General features: G+C 40.8%; 3 protein-coding genes across 6 annotated transcripts in view; 2 read left to right on the top strand and 1 right to left on the bottom strand.

Annotated features, from left to right (window-relative positions):
* Window positions 1-31: 31 nt before the first annotated feature.
* Window positions 32-4,907, bottom strand: ssuh2rs1 (ssu-2 homolog, related sequence 1). 3 transcript variants are annotated; one of them, XM_023422773.2, is made up of 14 exons: window positions 4,701-4,907; window positions 4,548-4,590; window positions 4,384-4,448; window positions 3,732-3,830; window positions 3,138-3,213; window positions 2,847-2,976; window positions 2,577-2,637; window positions 2,002-2,123; window positions 1,861-1,923; window positions 1,685-1,767; window positions 1,475-1,567; window positions 1,233-1,338; window positions 691-798; window positions 32-596 (listed from the first exon to the last, which is right to left on the bottom strand). In XM_023422773.2, exons 2-14 carry the CDS (start codon window positions 4,568-4,570, stop codon window positions 453-455), a joined length of 1,173 nt encoding a protein of 390 aa, XP_023278541.1. In that variant the 5' UTR covers window positions 4,571-4,590; window positions 4,701-4,907; the 3' UTR covers window positions 32-452. The 3 variants fall into 3 exon arrangements, with proteins under 3 accessions (XP_023278541.1, XP_087034499.1, XP_023278542.1); XM_087178373.1 differs by lacking the exon at window positions 4,701-4,907 and having other exon boundaries at window positions 4,548-4,682; XM_023422774.2 differs by lacking the exons at window positions 4,384-4,448; window positions 4,548-4,590; window positions 4,701-4,907 and adding an exon at window positions 4,061-4,315.
* A 151-nt stretch (window positions 4,908-5,058) lies between these two features.
* rpl32 (ribosomal protein L32) lies at window positions 5,059-8,864 on the top strand. Its single transcript, XM_023422823.2, has 4 exons — window positions 5,059-5,208; window positions 5,919-6,019; window positions 6,134-6,315; window positions 8,700-8,864. Exons 2-4 carry the CDS (start codon window positions 5,924-5,926, stop codon window positions 8,827-8,829), a joined length of 408 nt encoding a protein of 135 aa, XP_023278591.1. The 5' UTR covers window positions 5,059-5,208; window positions 5,919-5,923; the 3' UTR covers window positions 8,830-8,864.
* A 2,254-nt stretch (window positions 8,865-11,118) lies between these two features.
* Window positions 11,119-20,761, top strand: part of grip2a (glutamate receptor interacting protein 2a) — a 33,702-nt gene continuing 24,059 nt past the window's right edge. Inside the window, exons 1-3 of one of the 2 annotated variants that reach the window (XM_087178363.1) lie at window positions 11,119-11,388; window positions 17,170-17,244; window positions 18,014-18,149. In XM_087178363.1, coding sequence (XP_087034489.1) covers window positions 11,211-11,388; window positions 17,170-17,244; window positions 18,014-18,149 — 389 coding nt within the window. In that variant the 5' untranslated portion in view covers window positions 11,119-11,210. Of the gene's footprint in view, window positions 11,389-13,776; window positions 14,333-17,163; window positions 17,245-18,013; window positions 18,150-20,761 lie in introns of those variants that run through there. The other variant, XM_087178362.1, reaches the window with a different exon arrangement.

Below are 20,761 nucleotides of genomic sequence, written 5' to 3'. Positions count from 1 at the left end.
CTTTTAATGACGAAATGATTCAAGAGCAAAACATTGCTAGATGACATTTATTCAAATGGCAATTACTGCAGAGCAAGTATTACAGATGTTTTGTCTTGCAAAATGATACAAATTCAATAAAAGATAAACATTCATATAAAACGACAGAGAGTGTTACCATGACAGCAAACAAATAAGGTTTAAATGCATTTTAGTAAAAAATTTGTACTGCTATTAAAAAATAATATTGTGTATAAAAAAAAAAACAGCTGCTTTACTGGTTATGAAAATAACTGCTGAGAGATTAAAGCAATAAGGTTCATAATTCAGAGAATCTAGTATGATTATGGCTTATATTGTGTCATTAACCATTTTTTTTTGTGGTGCAAGCATACAAATGGCACTTTCTTTACATTAATTATGTTGTAGAAAATAGTTAGTAAAGTAAACACCTTCATACAGAATCACTGCAATCACATTACAGTACAGCAACAACAGGTAGCAGGATAGTTATCTGCATTAACCTTGAACTCATTCCCGTAAACAAAGTAAATGTGTGATTTGTTTTTCCACAAGTAGGTCACCTTTGTGACAGGGATCAGCTCAATGATTTGACGCTGCAGACAGAGAAAGCAAATATCAGCATGTTACACAAACACAAGATCCAGTCCAAATAAAATATTTTATATTATATTAGAATATTATAAATACCTGCTGTAGAATGCGTGACGTCTGGGAGAATTTGCCCTGGTGTTCATTAACAAAGCGCTGTGCAGCACTCACCACTGCAGGGTCTGGGAAGCCCATCACTGGGTATACCTGTACAGGGTAATCAGAAAAATATGGACATGTGCTGAATCACCATCACTGTTAAAATTACATTCATTCATTGGCTGACAGATCAAGCCTGGTAACAAATGTTTTAGTGTTTAATTTACTGTGAGGAGTGCCATGACACACAGATATGACCCTTTGAATAAAGGATCAGTAATAAGCCTAACACCAGTAGAGTACACAGGCTGCATAGTGAATGAAGCATGTAAGAAGCAGAAAGCTTCAGTCCTCCATCAGTGTCACACAGGATGTGTTCAGCCACTTTACTTTTTTGTGGTCCTGTGTAGGTAAATGGGTGACCACCGTTCTACTAATAAGCATGCATGGTTATCCCAGAGTTCAGTAAGTCAGGGTTTGTTCTTTGTGCATGTGGTCTCCCACTTTTGCACCTCCTGAGAAAGTATGAAGCAATCTTTTACCATGTACTGAGAATCTCTGAAAAGCTCCTTGCCAGACACTTTGCTAAGGTTGTCCACCTGCAGTCCACTCAACTGTTCTACCACATAGCTGTCAGAGTTGTTGGTCCTGAAAGTGTAAACATAAAAAAGAAGATATCCAGTTTAATTTTAGAAATATTAAACAGTATAAAGTAACCATAAATGTGGATGACCTAGTTAAGTATGGCCTTCTTGGCAGATAAACTGCAATAAGTAGACAGCACCATTTCACAGTGAGGTTGATGTAGACCAGAAGCTGTTGTTTGCCACGACATGTGTCACATTGCCTTGATCCTTGCCCATGACAGTGGCTGCAGCTGTAACAGAATAATGCGTAATAACAGTATGTTTTAGAAGAAAAACACAAACTGTACTGTTTGTAATTGCACTTACTGAGGCTGTCACTTAATTAGAAATCTATAGGTAGCACTTACTTGTCCCTTCCTCTTCCATTGCAGTGGTGGCATCGATCGTTTCCATGGCGGTAACCAGATCCATTGCACACCCAACAAACTTTCTGACAGGAGCAAGAAAGGAAATCAGATGATCATATAATCTCACTAAATGTCTTCAAGTAATATTTTCAGTGAGGTCTGTGGAAGTGACTTACATTACCAGCACCGGCACAGTCTTTGCAAGGTTTTCGTCCCATTCCCAAACAAACGTGGCAGCTCTGCAGATGAAATGTTTCTCATCAGGAAAAATCTCGAAAGGCAATAACGGGATCTTTTTCAACATTCTTAAAATTTACCTTCATAGATGACGTGTAAGGAACCTTGATTGTCTGTTTGGAATCCAGGAAAAAACTGGGTGTTTTAGCCGGAATATCCCAAGGCCCTGGAGGTGGTTGGGAAAAGGCATCTACTGGCTGGCCTGATCCAAATAAAACAACATATTAGACTGTCACTGAGGGGTCACACTGAATAGCTGACTGACAGCTGAAGTAGTACTGAAACATTTCATTGATAATTCGATCAACAGAAAATTAACCACCAACAATTTTGATTATGTATTGTTTTTTTGTTTTTTTTTACAAGATTCTGTGGTTCCAGTTTCTCAAATGTGAGGATTTGGACACTTTTCTCTATTTTGTATAATTGCAAATTGATTATCTTTGTGTTTTCAACTGTTGGTCTGGCCAAAAATGCAATTTGAATATGTCACCGTGGGCTCAGGGAAATTCAGATGAGCATTTTTAAATTTTTTGAGACATTTCATCATCTCAGCAAGTAATCAAAAAGAAAATCGGCAGGTTACTCTAAAATAAAAAATGATCCTTTGGGGACAGATCCTGGGCAAAAGATGCACAAAGTAAAAGCACTGTACCATTATATGGCTCGTGACTCCACTCTGTAGATCTTGTTTCAGTAAAGGTTTCCAGGCGGTACTAAAACAAAGCAGCGGTGGAGAAAACAATCATTAAACTTGATTTAACTGTCTACTGGTATTTCTTTGCTTAGTCATGCATTGAACGGCCAAAACAACCATATGAACTATCACTTATTGATTATCATTCTATTGGGTTTTTCCAAACACGCACACGCACACGAACACACACTCACACACACACACTCACATGAACAGACCTCCTCTTACCCTATATGTATTGAATGCCTCCATGTTGGTGATCACACCATCCTTTGCTGGTGCTGAACTGTAGCAGCACTTGCTGGAGGCAAACAGGACCAACGCCTCCCGAGCAGTGTCTTCAGTTATAGATGGGATACTGCCAGCAGTGAAAGAATGACATAGTATGTCATGAAGTATAATATTTTAAGAGGAAGTGAGACTTGCCTCCTTTAATTCTTAAACCACATAATAATGCCATAATGTTTTCAAATCCCCTTAGCTGTCATGTTGAAAGAAAGGGAATAGTTTGAGCCTTACTTCCAATGTGGTTGTTCAGGTCCAGGCTCAGGCTGAGGAACTGGGTAAGCAGGCATAGGAGGGGGCAGATATCCACCTACAGCAGATATTGAAAAAAGTTTTTGTGTTGTTTCATTGCTTTAAACTAGCAGCAATAATTCAAAATGCTTTTGTATATACAGTATACACTTACTGACTACTTAACAAGGGATAACTGTAAAATCAAACACAACAGCCCACCGCATTCATTTAACTTCATGTTTATTACTGAAGTTGCAGTTTGCAGTGGTGTTGAACTGGACTGCATTATATTGAGAGGTGTTTCTAATGTTGCGCTTACTTATGTAGCACAAACAAATTCATTCTGCAGCATCAAAGCAATCCCAAACATACAGCAAAAAAAAACTGTGGCAATTTCTCCAAGATGCTTAGAACAACCTACCTTGAAAAACTGCATATCTACCTGAGTACCATAACTCTACCTTTAGTACACTTATGCACAATATTGCATGTGTAACTAATAAAGTGGCCAGGGAGTGTGTCTGACTGTAATGTTTCATCACAGTCAAAAGGGAACAAAGGGGAAAACAAAGAAGCACATGCAGCATCCTGTACCTCCTCCGCCTGCCACTGTTCCTTCATAGCCAGGCATGCTGTCAAACATGCTGGCCGGAGGAGCGCTGGGCCCGTCAGCTGCGGGTGGGGCAAACATTGCTGAAACAAACCAGAAGAACCAGTTCAATCATTTCCAATAATGTCGGCTTTCAAATGTTATAAAGTACATTTTTGATTCTAGTAGAGTTATGCATCACATAAACATGTAAATCCTTGTTAGACTTCACTCAAGCCTTTTCAGAAATTCCAACTAAATTCTTTAGCTTCCAAGCTGTAACATGTTTCTGTGTGACAACACCATAAAACAAAGACGTGAGTACGCGACTTACCCGTGGTAGTTTCCATTCTGAGAGGTTATACAGCTACACTAAACACTCACACACATAGTTTGGCCCCTTCACAAACCCTGTAACTTCTGTTATATGGTCCCAAAACCCTCCAAACCGCAGAACGTGTAAGTCCTTCAGCTACTAGGGTGCTACCAACCTAAAATAAACCTGCAGGTCGAGAATGACGTCATGCCTAGGTGTGCACCGTACGGCACTGAATTGTGTAGCCTAATTATAACACTATTAAATGACTTTATATCCATGTCATAATTAATGGCTTTACATTCAGTACAAATGCATTATTACACGTCCACGGATCTTACCGGGCCCCCCCTGTGCTGCTGGGATATAACCGGGATTGGCTAGTCCGTAGTTTCTGCCTTGATTGCTGAAAGTAACGGGAAACAAAAGTTAAGCCAGTGAGGTGGAAAATACTGCGAGCTACGTTTAGTTTGCAATAAAACACTGAATAACAGGTCAGACTCACTTCATAATAGGCTGATGTTCCATCCCAACGCGCCGGAAAAAAACTAAACGACAAAATAAAACAGATCTAAATCTTCATACATGCACTAATCACACACATGCAGTGTATCCCTAAGTATCATGTGACAAAAAAAAAAAAAAACTGATCATTTACCTTTTATCACACCCCACCCCCGTTTCCTCCAACTGTCAGTCAGCTGACTCTTCCTCTATTCTGAAAGTTAATCAGGAACAAAACTTCACTTTTTGTGATCTTGATTTCGACATGTGCTTAATCAGTCTTCCGTATCATCATCCGTTCACTAAGTTTATACAAGTTCACTCTGCTACCCCCACAAAAAAGCCTCATCTGTTCAGGAAGTGCGCACCAGTCGTTTCATGAGCAAATATGAAGTAAACAAATATGAAAGGTGGGCGTAGAGATATGTGTTCCGGACATTATCATATAACATTTAGTTAATACCAATAAGTACAACGAGATTCATGTTGTTTCATTTAATACGTTTTGAGGAGAAAAGTGTAAATTGCAGTAGAGCGCAAGCGCCGTAAAACACATGTAAGTCTGAAAAACTACACTACCCATAAGCCCTTGCAATACTCACGGAAGTCCTTTTTCTTTCCTTCCGCCGTCGTTGAAGTCCCTTTTGGATTTACATCGGCTGGTGAGTCAATGCAATCTATGATAATCCACGCGATTTAGGGCACTATTTGAGCATCAATGTGTGTGTCGTCAATCTTATACATTAACTCTACATATGTTGGATAATATTGACCATTTTATCGTTTTATATAATCTTAAACTGTCGATCTGGAGCGAGGTGCTGCTGCTAAAGAGGTTCCCAGCGCTCTCCCCGTAAAATGGGGTTGTCGTATTCAGTAAACGCTGCCACACAAGCACTGTGAAATAACAGCTAGCAGTTAACAACATTGGGCATGTGATTTTTTTAAAATTTTGTTTAGGCCAAACTGTTGAACCGTTGATTAACTATAGCCCTGAAGCGTTTGCTTCTTCAAGTAGCATGGCTAGTTAGCAAGCTAGCTAAACACTGAGTGCACGGAGGTCGATAGCTAGTCAACACGTTTATCTTGAGGCTTACTACAGAAAAGTGGACGGACTCTTGGTTTATTGCTGTTTCTCACACACACCGAGATCTGAAGTTTATGAATGTGGCAATGAGTTATTGGCAACATTCTCCACACCTTGTTTAAACGTTTGTAGCTGCCAATAATTCCTGCGTTTGCTCATCTAGAAAACTACTAATGTAGTCATTGCTGTAAGGAGCACGTTGTGGTGTAAATGCTGCAACACTGAAGCTGATATAATGCACTACATTGGTTGTGATCCTAATTTTTCACTGTTTTCTGTCCTCAGTCACCATGGCAGCCCTCAGGCCCCTCACAAAACCCAAGATTGTCAAAAAGCGCACTAAGAAGTTCATACGCCATCAGTCTGACAGATATGTTAAGATTGCGGTAAGTCTTCACCCATATACAACATGCTCATCAGGGTTGGACCACTCCTTTTATTGTCTAGAAAGGACCTGCAAGCAATTAATCCCTGCACATCTTTTTTTCTATCATCTACAGAAAAACTGGCGTAAGCCCAGAGGTATTGACAACAGGGTCCGCAGGCGGTTCAAGGGTCAGATGTTGATGCCCAACATCGGTTATGGTAGCAACAAGAAGACCAAGTACATGCTGCCAACTGGCTTCAAGAAGTTCCTGGTACATAATGTCAAGGAACTCGAGGTTCTGATGATGAGTAACAAGTAAGTTGTACATGAACATACTTAAGAATAATGTAGGTTACACATCAGCCTATCGGTACCAGAGTTGCACATGGTTTCCTCTCCTCCAATATTCTTTCCAAAACTGTTTTCGCAGTCTTGTATCAACCAAGATTTGACAACATTAAGCGAACAGACTCACTGTTTTGTTCATACAAGAATGTCTTGGACATGTTCAACCTTTGTCTAATTGGGACATTTTTAATATAGTTGCTTGATATTGAGTTTTCAGTCTCTTGAGCATTATGAAAAAAATCCTTTTACTCCCAGTGTTTCTGTTGGGGTGGCAGCAGAAGTCTGTGTGACAAATCTTTAAAACCCAAGAAAATAAGACTACATGTTTAGACACCCCAAGGGCAAAGTGTGCGAGCTGACCACTGAATGACAGCAAGGTTTGAACTGGTACATTCTTTGATGTAAATATGTGACAAAGTCAACTTAAGATTTTATCAGAGACGAGTCACATAATTAATACCGCAGGCTGTGAGAAGTAAGCACACAGAAACATCCATAACAACAAGCCAAATGGCCATTTTCATTCAGACTGTTACTGTTCAGAATTTGGTATCTGCTGAAATAATCACAGCTGGAATGCTTACTGTGCTTCATTTGACAAATATTTGGACTTTTTAAAAAGGAATTAAAAGTGGAAGGTCAACCTAATTTTCTTAAGCAGAGTTCCCATGTCCAGGTCAAAGCATTAAAGAGGGAGTTTTGTAATGGCCAAGCGCTTGGATCAAAATGACTGACTGTCCCATAAACACATGGGATATATATTTTTTAAACTTATGCAGCATTACATTGGAGCTGTTGTCAAACTCTGCCTCATTTTACTAAGGGCTTCAGTGACACACAATCTGGTGCACAAATTTATTGGATTAATCTTCTGCTCTGGAAGAAATAGAATAGCCTGTCTTTTGTGCACTGTACACCACAGAAAACCATAAATGTAGTTTTACCCACACCACTTCGGTACTTGAAGGGTTGAAAGCTTAGAGTCTGGATTTGTTTTTTAAAACCAGGAAATTAAAACATAAATAGCAATGGAGCTGATGTTGAGCGAGCAGGTAGTAGCTACCTTGACCACAGTTCAAAGCATAGCTCTGTGTAATGCCACTGTCACATCATCATGGTAATTTCAGCAAAGAAGGTAAAAAATTGTGATCGTATATTGATCATTGATCCCATTTTAATAATCTTGGAAATAGTCCAGTTTGACTGACTAGCAAAATACTGACACTGTCTTCTATATCACAGAAACAATTTGTGAAATCACAAAGACAAACTTTCAAAGTGAAATGAATGTTGCTCTCTAGACTCCTCAGACAGATTTGCTCGTCTGTGTTTCAAGGGAGATGTTTGACTGTTTCACAATTTGACAAAATGGAAATGCTGGTTTTTTCAGTGAGGATATGTTTCATAACAAGTACAATCTATTCAGCCCAAGTTAAAGAAAAGCCACGGCTAAGCTGAAATTTAGCTCACTAAGCTCTTTTATGAACGTGATCTATGAATTACTCTGACCCCAGATTTGGTGACATTGATTTTGCTTGAGACAAGTACATCTTATTTTCAAAAATGATAACTGTTGAATCAATAGTTCAGAGAGCATGTTAAGTGTTGGTGATTATCTGTTTTTCTCCCTTTTTTGGGAGCTATTGATCCTTTAGGAAAGTTCAACAGATTGTTAGTGGTAAAAACAGCATTATTTCAATTGTGACATTAGTTACCCTAAAAGCATAAAGCCAAAAACACATGGATCAGCTCTGGAACATTTCCCATCTTTCTGTAGTTTCAGTTGCATTTAGTGGCCACTGTAATTCATCATTATCATTATTTACCAATGCTTTCATTACTTGGGTTAGGTTGAGTGACAGTCGTGTCAGTCTTGACTTTAGTGATGCTGTCATGACCTTTGGCTAAACGTGTTTTAGAAACACTGAACATTTAAGTGGCTGTGTTTATCCTTTAAAACTGCAATTATGGCATGATTTCTTCATTTATTTTAATATGTAAATGTAGCACAAAAACATTCCTGAATTGTTTCTGCAACACGGGAGGGATTTGCCACTGTTACAAGAACTGATAAAATATTGGGCAACTTAAGACCAAACCTGTTTTTTCAAGGTGACTTTTTGTTAAATCATTCAAAGCCACACAGTCATTTAATATAGCTTTATTTGTATTAGAAGTGATTTTATTTTTGGTTCTGGTATTCTTGTCCTGTATTTTTAATTGACATACTATTGTTTTAACAATGTGGACCCGACCGCCTCAGCACAATTACAGCCTTAACTGTCACTTTGACAGTGTGACTTTTAATGTCTTGTCAGGACCTAATAGCCCCTTGTCTTCACCTCCTGTAGGACTCACTGTGCTGAGATCGCCCACAACGTCTCCTCCAAGAACAGGAAGCTGATCGTGGAGAGGGCAGCTCAGCTGGCCATCAAGATCACCAACCCCAATGCCAGGCTCAGGAGCGAGGAGAATGAATAAACTGGTTAATCACAATAAACGCTTAAAAATTGAAACTGGCCTGATGATTGTTTTTGATGGCAGGGTTGTTGCACAGGTCTGGAAAATGTATGAAACTTGACTAAATTCCCAAGTATGAAAATTACATTTCATAATTGATAATTTAATGGATGAGGTTCATCTCCACATTAAAGCAATGTTCTATTGCCCCAAGTTACTGTTAAGTAATAGTGGTGTTCCAGTTCAGTTTTTTACAACAACAAAACAAGTTTTTTCTGATATAAACTGGTGTCATTGGTTGGCTGAAAACAAATTTCAAAAAGCAAAATGTCCTATCAACAGGCGTTGGAGTCACCAGGGAGTTATAAATAGGTATTTCATTCGTGGTATGATACTTAACAGATGAGCTATTTTCGTATGTTACACAGGCGTCAAAATGGTAAGGAAATGTTCACACGAGTTTGCTGGCTACAGAGCTGGTCGTATTCCCCCTGGGGTAGACGGGGTTATTCCTCACCTCCTTCCAGATGACAGGATGCTGGAACAGAACAAAAGGGGCAAGACGCCCGAAGAACAGTGTTGACCCATATTATAAATGGAAGAGCCTTCATAACTTTGTGTAAACAGTTTTGCCTCCAAGATGTGATCCAGGGGAGCTTATGAAAGAGTACATGCTTTTACAGTTTGTAAAGCTTTTTACAGTCAAAGAACGTTCTGGACTCAATTCAGTTTTATTTTTTTATTTAACTTAAACTGAATTTACTCCAAGTCTCTCAGAAAAATAAAAAGGATTGAAAAACAAGTTAAAAATTGAAATATCTTGATACAGTATAAATATTCAAATGTGCTTCATTTAAAGAACAAATAGTATTAGAGTTTAATGGAAAGTTTAGCCAGGAGCATATCCTGCTAGTGAAGCAGTTTTAAAGGGATACTCCGGATATTTGGTATTTCTCTTCCATTATGTTGCAACGAACAGAAAGTGAATGGTCAAAACTAATGAAGTTGAAGTGGATAAATACAGTATGCTGACCTCCAGCCCATAGTATGAATCAAGCGCCAAAAACTCTGGAACCTACATTCCCCACAATGCAGCTTCATGACATCCCTGACTAGTAGATGTCAGTGTGCTTCAAGCTCAAGGGGCCAGTTTCAGCACAGGTTCAACATGCAAACTGTGAATTACTACATTATATAATTTCTTCTGGCTTTAATTTTGGCACATTTAATTAATCAAAAAAAAAAAAACCACTAGCCTAAGTAGGTCCACACAGCCCAGGCAGCCATAGGTGTGTGTGTCCTCCAGAAACAGCTCCAGGCTTACAAGTCACTATAACGACAAGTCACTAATGATACCAGCATTTCATGACATACCTCAACAGAAAACACTTTCAGCCCTGTGATTCTCAGATCGTCTGTTCAGTTTAGGCAATTTAATTTATTCTGGTTATTAAGGTTATTTTTCTCAGCTTCTCCTAGAATACCCACAGTTAAGAAAACACTGAAATGTGCCAAATAACATTTTAAGAGATTGACATGAGACAAAACTACTACAAATTTATTAGACACTGAAACATTGAAGAAATGGGTGTTGAACCATATTTCCCTGCGTCTCCATGGGACTATACCTCAGGCTTGACTCTCCTCTTGTTTCTCCTTCCTCCCCTGGGTTCCACTACTAACCCACTGGATCACCTGGATCGTAAGAGTCTACATACACTACATGTATAAGGTTAAAATGGAGTAAGCCAAGAATGGATTCGTACTGGGAGTCCTTGGCAACGGTGAAGACGCCAGCTCACAGTCTCCTCAGGTTTTAGACTCATGGCAAGGAGTCAGTTTGGCACCTTGTATGAGCATGCTCCAACAAATCCATGTCTAATTACTTAATCAATCGCTTAATCTAATTGCTTAATCAATAAATTAAATAGAATATTATCAAAAGTGATTGCTTTGAAATGGCCAGCCCTGAATATACATTGTGTTGTGATGTTCAGAGCCGGATCCCTGCAGAGAAAGTTTCCATTGCATTCTGGCAGGCACGCTGTGCCCCACAGCCCTGAGCCCTCCGCCATCTGTTCCTGGAAAACTGACATTGCCAGAGATGCTAAAACATAACATTTATTTAGCCAGTCAGCTTGTGGGCTGTTTGGATGTGGAAGTTACCAATGGTGGTTGGAAAAAAAAGAGGCACAGTGTTGGACCTGAGTCTTTCCTCTTTTTTAAAACCTGCACCTGTTTCTGGAGAGGGCTCGGAAGACTCACCTGAGAGGACTGGACGTTCTCCAGAGAGGGAGGAGAACATGAGAACAGCAGGACAGGCAGAGACTGCAATGTCTGAGTGACGGTGAGAGTGTCAGGCAGAGGACAGAATCCATTTTTACCTTGTCACTGGTCAGAAAATGAACATGTCGGCGAGGGTAGTGTTTGGAAAGGGGCGCCTCACTCCCCAGCAGCTCTCCTTCGCCTTCCCTCAGACAGATTCTCTGAGGAAAGGTGGCCGGTCCTCAGGGGGAAAGAGGAGGATGTTCTCTTTTTCTCTCCGATGTCGCCTGGGCATCATCAGAGGGAGAACCAAAGGTAAAACCCACTGGAAATGTCATGTTTTGGTAAATGGAAATACATTCATGCCTTTAATATTGTAAAGCCAGATATGTAAAATGTGAAATATGTGATGTAATTTATGTAAATTTAGAAAACAAGAGGGCAACACTTTACTTTACTCCCCTTATTAAGCATTCATAAGCAGTATATAAACATGTTTAAAATGTTTATAACACACTTCAATGTAGTTACAAGCAAATATAAGTGTTTATTAATGCATTTGTCAGCAGTACCTCCTCCTGTGGACCCCCATAAGTGGAGGCTGCTGTATAGACATCTCATGAATGGCAATACAGTAAAAACACAGTTATAATAATATGAAATTTGTGTTCATATACGAAGTTTTTAATTGTTGACGAATACTGTAAAATGTAACACCTGTGTACAACTGCATTATACTATGTTATGAGCAGTTTATTAAATGTTTGTATACTTCTTATAAATGCTAAAAAGGGGGAATATTAAAGTGTTACAAAGGATAATTTTGTTGCCGATACAAAATTACATGACTTTGTCAAGTTTGTCTGTAAATGAATCACCAAATGACATTCATCTTCTGCAGTCAATTTAAAAGGAGAGTAAAAAAGAGTGCAGTTTGCAGCAGGCTTGTTAAACAGAGCGTTTCCTTGGACTTTTGAACGTGCTTAAAGGTAAATACTAAAACATGAGTATGTCTGACACATTCTTATCCACGGGCTCTTGTTCATGTCGCACACTGATCTGTGCTGGGTGTCAAGTGAATTAGTAATGTTTTCTTTTCAGGTTTTCACATGCAACTGGAGCCGATCACCATAAGATGGCAGTGTGGTCAGTTTGATCGATGAGGAGGTCGCATTTCAGAACACCCACTCTGTCTATGTGGTGAAAAACAGGATGTATTCAAGAAGATTTTTTTAAATGATGTAGATGAATAATTTACAAAAGCACCACCAAATACTGAAAAAAGCCACACACCTATCTTTTCTTGAGTCCTACACCTTTATAACCTTTTCAAATTCTGCTGCTCTTCATTTCCTTCTTCCTCCCTAATCTAATCATTACATTATCCCTTCTTCTGCATCAATAATGTTGATTTCTAGTCTAGAGGAAGTGCAGGAGAGTCAATTTTTATTATAACCCAACGTTTGCCACCCTGTTCCCAGAGGTTTTTATCAGTCCAGCACACTGCTCCGTCTCCTGATTCTCTTTATTCTGCTGGAAATTAATTAGTCTCGCTCTGAAAGACTACGCTTGCTCACATTGTAAATGGGGTATTAAGGACAAAATTCTCAGAGGAAATTATCTACACTGAAGAGTATTGTGTCCACTGGTACAGCTGACTAATTAGGTTTCATGCAACACCGGGCTGAAAAATGGAAATGTTTGTTTGTAATCACTTTACACACCTGTAAAATTGGCTGTTGTAAAATAGAGAGCGGTTTCACGTTGAGAATTTTGTGTATTTTAGTGTGCCGTGTGCTATTGCCCTTGTTTTGCTTTTGTTTTTTTTGTTTGTTTTTTAAGTTATTTTTTTTAATCTACTGCTTCCAAAGTCTCAGTGATGACAACTAGGATTCGCAGTGACCAATACAAACAATGCAGACAGGGATCAGACGGGTTGCCAGTGAGGTAGGAGGAAGGCATTTTGATGTTGGTGGTATTGGCTGCAGTGGGGGTCAGGAAGTGGCAGGCGCCGAGGCTTGTGTGCTTGACAAATGGTCGGACAGGTGTGGCGACAGGTCAGCCAGCAGACACGTTAGTCCCTCTGTGCATGCATTTCATTTTCACACAAGCGCCCAGATTTTAAGTGTCCCCTTTTTTTTTTCTTCTAGTTGCAGATCATTCATTTATTTTCACATGTTCACGATCTGAACTTGTCCTGTGCAACTGCAACTGCACAATATTTTGAATGAATTGCAGCTGTTAGACATGTTCTCATATAGGCAGCTGCACAGAAATTTTCTTTTGCTGTGTGTGTGTGTGTGTGTGTGTGTGTGTGTGTGTGTGTGCCCATGTGAAAGAGAGGAAAACGTGACACTGTGCAAGGCTCAGTCTGACAATGAATGTGCAGGTGGTGTTAATTGTGCCTAGAGTTGAATATGTGGGGAGTGTGCAGTTTTGTCATGTCTAATCTCACTGTGTGTGTGTGTAGGTGGGTGGGTGGGTTTGAGGATGTGTTTGACTAGGTGGGAAATGGATAAAGTGTGTGAGTGTGTGAGTGTGTGTTTGTGTGTGTGAGAGAGAGAGAGAGCTGGGGGAGGGAGTGACTATCGTGTGTGCCTGCCTCACTGAACCCCTCTGGTGGAGGGAGAGAGAGAGAGAGAGAGAGAGAGTGAGCGAGCGAGCAAACACACTCACTCTAGCTCTGTATGAGAGAGAGAAATGTTATGTGTGAGCTCATGTGAGTGTATGAACAAGGGATGATAAATCCTCTGGAAAAAGGACGAACGATTAGTAAGAGTAGCTGAAAAGCAGAACCACAGCAAGATGACAAGGAAAGGACGTGGACCATTTCTCTCCCTGCTTTGGATTTTATAGAAAGACAGAGTTTAGCAGATGCATATTTTTGAGGATTAAGGAGAATAATTTAACGCTGACATCTTTTTGTCACCAAGTTTAAATAGAGGAGGAAACTAGAGATCATCTGAGGATCAGAATTTGCCCTCTCGAGCTCCAGACTTCACTGGGTTTTAAAAACAGGGACACGGGTTAAGCAAATGTTTGAATGGAGAGAAAAGGAATGACGAAACGAAGATGGTGTTTCTGTTTTATCTGAGCGGCTGAGACTCTGTCTCTCGGGTCGCCTGCTCTTACCCTCAGGGGGAACCTCAGTTCTCTGCCCGCAACTAAAGATCAGCAGGGTGACTTCCTGAGGGTGGCTGCGCTGACTAAACTACAGCCATGCTGTGTGGTCTGAGGAGAGACGCCAAGAACAGCATTGGTAAGAGCACCACACTGATTGTGAGGGGGGGGGTCTGCTTGTGTGTTGTAGTAGAGGTTTTAGGGCAGGAGGGGGGTGAGTGAGCCCTTGGATTATTTACTAACATGTAAAGAGCTGCTTATGTCTTAAATGTATTCATCTGAGGGGCAGCTTCAACAAGTTTATAACCCATTTAATCTAAATGCAAATATGTTGATTCATTCTTATTCAGTATATTTTGTAGAGTAGAGCATTTTTGTGTGCAGTGCATTACACTGTGGAGTTATTACAGTGCATGCTTTATGGCAGTGATAGACTGCAAGAGATTTAAATGTCATCGGACTCGACCACCAGCTCTTCATACCATCCTGCCATGTGTATTTGGGGCAGATATAGCAACGTAAACTGGGTCTGGCAGGGCCCAGTTTATAAATAAAGTTTTACTTCTTAAAATAGCATTATGATTTCATTGTCATTGTCAGTGCTGCCCCCATATTTAACCTACATCCTGATTGGATATGGGAGGGATGGCGTACAGTGCCCTGAATTACATCAGGAGTTAATTAACTCAACACATATTTATATGCAGAATTTTATTTTAGTCAGTGCGATGCTCCAAGCTCCTTTAGATTCAGTTTCTATGGTAAATCATATCCTTGAGACAATAACTAACTTCTTACTCTATAGACATCAGAGATGAGATAACCCTTTTTTTTTAATCAGTAGTTGGTTCATTGTTGGAGCTGTTTAATTAATCAGCTCCATCCTGATCCTAATTCTGGCCGTTAGGGTGAGTGATGGTTATTGTAAGCTTGTGGAGGATGGCTGGGGGATGGTTTGACGGTACAGTAGCGTTCAGTCACGTGCAGTGCAGTTGGGTCTGTGTAACCCAGAGCTAATGTTGCCTTTTGACTGCAATGACAGCTGCTGGACTGTCAGGGGCCCGCAGGAGCCGGCGTGGTTACGAGGCTTTTGCCAAGCCTAATGTGTTTGTGATGTGTCACTCACTTTGTGTATGTGTGTTTGTGCCTCACAGCAACTGGACAGGATGTTTGTGCCGGGATGTGTGTAAATTAGTGTGAAATACCATATTATGCATATGCACTGTATGTTCTATACATCACTAAGTCCATGAGAGATATTTCTGTAGCTCAGGTCTGACTCATGCAGCCGTGTTCTCAAGAAGGATGAATCTTCTTCTTTGACTCCTCGTATCCTGGGCTTGCCCAAAGGTTTCAGGTCAGAGACGTTTTGACAAAGGATCCATGCCTCTCAGCTGTTTGAAGGCTTCATCTTCAGTTTGGCACATGTGGAGACTTGATGTGGCCAGAGAGAAGGCAGTAGGTTGGATGCCCTCCCAGCTCCTGCCTCCCCCAGTTACGTCTCTACAAATCAGCACAGTTAAAACAGAAAGACATGTCAGAGTAACTGAAATGTCACCTTTCCTGTCAAGATGTTACCTTTTAAATGACAGACCTCCCATAGGTCTATAGGTATAGAGCAATACGATTACTATCACTTTTAGCAATTCGTGTTTGCAATGTTTCCATGGATGTACAAACAACTGTTGTATTGGATTTCTTTGACATGGAAGAAAACGTAAAAATGCAATGATTCTCTGGGAGGAACAGGAGTTAATGATATCCTTGGAAAGAGTAAGTAACACTGAGTCTAATAATATGTGTATCATCTCTGTGTGTTCAAATTTGACAGAGTTATGACTCTGAGAAGGAGTAGGATTTTTGATGCAAACTGCAGTAATTGGGCGCTAAGGGTTTTGAAGTACCTCAGTCGCCTCTAGGAGCTGTGTGTCACAGCCACTGCTGCTGCCTGTAAGCACTGCCTGTGTTGAACAGACCAAATCAATGGGCCAACCACAAGTTTGAAAACCTCTGGTTTATAAGTTATACAGTTTTTGACTAAGGGGTGTTAGAAAAATAAGATTTTAATCAGTGTCTGTACTGTGCCGTATTGACCTCACTCATTGGAGATTTTAGTTTGTGATGACTTAAGTTTGATGCCTGTAGTGCTATAGGCACAAACGTGCCCCCTCCACTCTGAAAAAGAGGACTTGGCACAGCTCTTCTTTAAGTTTATAATATGATGTTCAATCACTGTGCTGGACGGCTGAAAAGGTAATCCACAGTGGACAGGATTAGAGAAGTGCCAAGTCAGTTTCCTCATCGCCGTGACTGCTGACATGCTTGTATGGCTGCATTCAGGTTCAGATGGCCGGGCAGTGGCTCTGCTAATCTGAGGCCAGCCCAGTGCTGTGTCAGAAATGGGTCCCAGAGTGGGTAAAAAAAATAAAAAATTTAAAAACACATTTGCCCTGCAGTGCAGATTGAGCATTTCCCAGTTTTCTGTAGCAGCTGCTGTAAATGACATGAAAATTATGATTTTCTCTCCGTGCCCGAACAGTCCATTAACCGCATGCTGTTCCTTCAGGAAAATTCCCATGCTTTAGTGGTTGCATACATCAGGCTCGCCGCAAATGTATTCTTGTGTTAAATTAATGGTTTTCAAGGGTCTGTGCTGCAGACAGAGAGGAGCTATTTTAAACCCCTGACCCTTTTATAGGATTGTCGTGGAAACAAAGTGGAGTGACCTTCTAGGTTCCTGAGTCCAGGCTGATCACTTTGTTTCAGCTAATGCCTGATGGATGGATGTGACTGTTGGCGTAGTGATGTGTCCCTCCCAGAGCCCCCACGTTACCCAGGGTGCAGTTCAAGGCATTAAAGTGTGGGCAGCTGTCACGATATGCGATGGATGGCCGCGTTCATTTAGCCTTCTGCTGCAGAGTTTGCCTACATGTAACTACAGTGTTTCATACCTCCCTGCTGTCTCCTCAGATGAAGGACCATACTCAAAGGGGAGCAAGGAGTCCGGGGGAGCTGACCAATCACATTCATCCAGGAGGCGCAGCCTTTCAGGTACAATACAGTCAAACCTGACTTTACATCATTTAGTTTTCTGTCTGTTGTCTGATTCATGCTACTGCACCTAATTCACCTGTGTCCTCAAAAAGAAGAAGAGGGAGTCATGTCGTATTTGACTGAGATTTTTGTCCGTGTGCATGTAGAGTCACGTGTCTGCTGTATTTTGCTGGATGTTGCACTGTTTTGAATGCTTAGATAAGGTGAAAAAAAAACGCTTGTGTGGCATACCTGTCATTGGTAGTAAACCACCCTTGGTAGACTTCACTTAGCGGGATTTAACAGCGCAGCACAATGGGGACCACAAGACAGAATGAGTCCTCTGATGACACTATATAACCACATATCCATCAGAGTTAATGTCAAACAAATTTTCATTCACTTAAGAATACAACTAAATTTCAATTTATGGCCTGATGAGTCTACTGTAATTTTCAATTAGTGTGTTTTTTGTAATAATGCATTGCCTTCCTTTCCATTACCAGATAATGGTTTAAATAAAACACCACACTAAGACTCATCCTCCTCCTCGTTCTTCTGAAGCCGTCACAAAGATTCACTCAGACCGAGAGATTTGAAGGAACAAGGAAAAGACACGAAAGTGAGAAAATAAAGTATGTGGTTGCGTGTCAGAGAGAATTTCAGTGAGAGATTCAGGAAAGAAAAATGAAGAAGGGTCTTTCGTTGCCTCTCAGACAGGGTGATTCTGTCAAGCAGTCGCTAATGCTGACTGTGGATCTGTGTCTTTCTCTGCATCTGTCAGCAGAAGAGTACCGAGGAGTGACCACAGTGGACCTGATGAAAAGGGAAGGCAGCAGCCTTGGCCTCACCATCTCCGGAGGGTCTGACAAGGACGGCAAGCCCAGAGTGTCAAACCTACGGCCAGGTGGGCTAGCTGCCAGGTGAGATCTCTGCTCTGTGATGCGGTTAAAACTTGGCAACCACACCGAGCTGTCCGGACATGTTAATCTGCCCCCACAAATGTGCACGTGTTGCAAAGTTACACCGGCTCACCTTAACGGCAGGACTGTAGGCGTTGTGTTATATCAGCTTGATTCCATCCCACAGACTAATACCCTTACAGGGCTTGTGTTAAATTAAAATCCCCAAGAAACCATAGAGGATTTGTCCATAAATTGAATTTTAGATGTTTTTTGTCACTTCATGCTTAATTCACTGCATGGTGGTAATTATTCAATATAACTCATTTGTGAGGTTGTTTTTTTTTTTATGTTCAAACATGGCTTAATTACAACTCAATTAAACTGATTTTCCCCAAAGTTAACGGCATTAAAATTTTCCTCAACACCAACCTCGTGAAAAAATGCAGCAGAAGACTCACGTTTCATGATGATTAAGCAGCGTGTGACTGAAGACTAACACACACATACACACACACACACACACACACACACACACAGTTTTGTAAGAATGACACAGCCCCTCTGAAAATGTCTTGTCCCAATATGCCATCACTTGTCAAGTCCAAGGAGGTTTAAAGACAGACATTCTGCTAATTCTTCCAAGCAGCTTGTCTTCCCACAGCTGACTTCATGCTTGTGTGGAAGTGCTAGCTAATTTACTGGGTGGAGAGACACACAGGCAGACAGGAGAGATGGGCAGAGACACTGTGATGAGACTGGACCAGATGACAGGCCGGTCAGCTCTGCTGGTTAAGACGTCTGTCTGTCTGTCTGTCTGTCTGTCTGTCTGCTGTCAGTGCTGAATGGCAGTAGCCCAAAGGTGAGAGGGGCGATCAGGGCAAAACATCTATTTAATTAATTAGTTATCCAATGAGCAGCGTGTTGACTCAGAATGTCATATGTGAGGCACCGTGTCCAGTCATCTCTGTCAGTGTCTGAGGAGGAGAGGCTTTCAACCATCCCCCTCCGACATACACTCGCACTGATCTACACAGCTGCCTCTGTATGTTAGTCTGCATACAGCAAAGGGAGTTATAATTACACTACCACAACGTCTGAACACAAATGAATAAAAACCAGTCATGAAAACCTTTGTAAATATCCAATGCACGCTTCTATTACTGCATCAGTTCTGCCTCTTTTACACCACACGATCATGCAGTAAAAAATCAGCTGTAACATTTATTCACGTTAGATGGTCGCATCTCATTTTGATCATGATCAGATCAACTTGTTTGGGGGGCTTCAGGCCAAAATATGCTGTTGGGCCCCTGTTGTTGGGGCCTAACTGTAACAAACAGTTGGCTCACAGAGTTTAAAAGGCCTATGTAGCTTCTGTTACATGGACAACGTTAGCATTAGGGCTGCACAATATGCAAAAAAAATAATCATATTGCGATTATCTTGGCAGATATTGCGATTGTGATATGCCATTTCAGTTGAAATGGTCTTTTTCATTTCACTTTCACTGAAATCTTTTTTAAATGATGATAATGTGATTTTTGTTGGGTCTCATACCAAACAAACATGTTCCTTTAAGTCCGGAGAATATGATTTGTATATCGGGACGTCTCTTTATCAAAAACACTGCAGCTCCTGCGACTCCTTGCAGCTCATATGATTTGGATATTGCACTTGGACATATTGCAATTTCCATTATATTTCGATTAATTGTGCAACCCCTAGTTAGCATTAACAGCTGTTTACTTACCACTCTTGCCAAGAGCTTCAGTCATCGTTACACTTACAAGACAAGAGGTTATAATACACAGTGTGAGAGGCGCTACTTCCTCAGGGCAGACTGGACACTGCAGTGAGGAGACGGACTGACCACGTCAGAGCTAGCTGGTTAGCATGTGATAGAAAAATAAAGGTCAATGGAGACAGCTCTTGGCGCAGAAAAGAATGAAGTTTGATGCTGCACTCGCTATTAATGCTAGCGATAGCAAAACTTACAAAGAGCTACTTCAAAACGATGCGAGCGAAAGTCGTGGCTCCTAAACCCAAAACATTGAGCCAAGAATTGATAAACTGAGGCAGAACACTGAAGTCATGTCTGTATAGGACGACTGGCAGTCTCTATGCTGCACGATGACTGGCTCATTCACAGCTCTGTGGGAAGTCACATCCAATTAAAATCATGCAAGTGTGCGATCTGACACTTATCACTGTTACTCAGATAGCCATGCTCATGCTTCCTCCAACACCCCAACCTCCTCCTTATGTGGTATTTTGTATTGTTGATTTAACTAAGATTCATGTTCATGTAGGTGTTTATTAATATTCAGGCCGATTAGCTCTCTCAGCACAATCCTCCTTGCTGCTCAGATTCATTGAGAGCCCCCTCAAACTACAGAGCCTTTTCTGATAAATTCAACTGTATAACTGGTTGTTATAAATGGTCAATTGCTTCACCTGTGTTCCTAACTGAACAGCTAAAAGCTGTTGATAATTATCAGTGGGTTCATCATTACAAGCCACATCTGTCAGATTACAGATGTTTGCAGTTTTAAGGTGTTTAAACCAGCCCCCACAGTAAGAAATGACCACAAACTCAGGTAACAATTCAGAAATGAGCTGATAGTTGATAT

This window comes from Seriola lalandi, unplaced genomic scaffold (assembly GCF_002814215.2).
Source record: "Seriola lalandi dorsalis isolate HSWRI2012SDOR001 ecotype SW California unplaced genomic scaffold, Sedor1 jcf7180002054685, whole genome shotgun sequence".
NCBI lineage: Eukaryota > Metazoa > Chordata > Actinopteri > Carangiformes > Carangidae > Seriola > Seriola lalandi.
Note: the sequence above shows the minus strand (reverse complement) of the source record. Positions and strands in the feature narration are given on the sequence as shown.

Bases quoted from the DNA above. Each gene is read 5' to 3' on its own strand.
- rpl32 (XM_023422823.2), top strand. From the start codon at position 5,924: ATGGCAGCCCTCAGGCCCCTCACAAAACCCAAGATTGTCAAAAAGCGC. The intron at 6,020-6,133 runs GTAAGTCTTCAC...TATCATCTACAG, and splicing joins ACAGATATGTTAAGATTGCG to AAAAACTGGCGTAAGCCCAG. The intron at 6,316-8,699 runs GTAAGTTGTACA...CACCTCCTGTAG, and splicing joins GTTCTGATGATGAGTAACAA to GACTCACTGTGCTGAGATCG.
- ssuh2rs1 (XM_023422773.2), bottom strand. From the start codon at position 4,570: ATGGAACATCAGCCTATTATGAA. The intron at 2,977-3,137 runs GTAAGGCTCAAA...CACTGCTGGCAG, and splicing joins CCTGAACAACCACATTGGAA to TATCCCATCTATAACTGAAG. The intron at 1,339-1,474 runs GTGCTGTCTACT...TTACACTTTCAG, and splicing joins ATCAACCTCACTGTGAAATG to GACCAACAACTCTGACAGCT.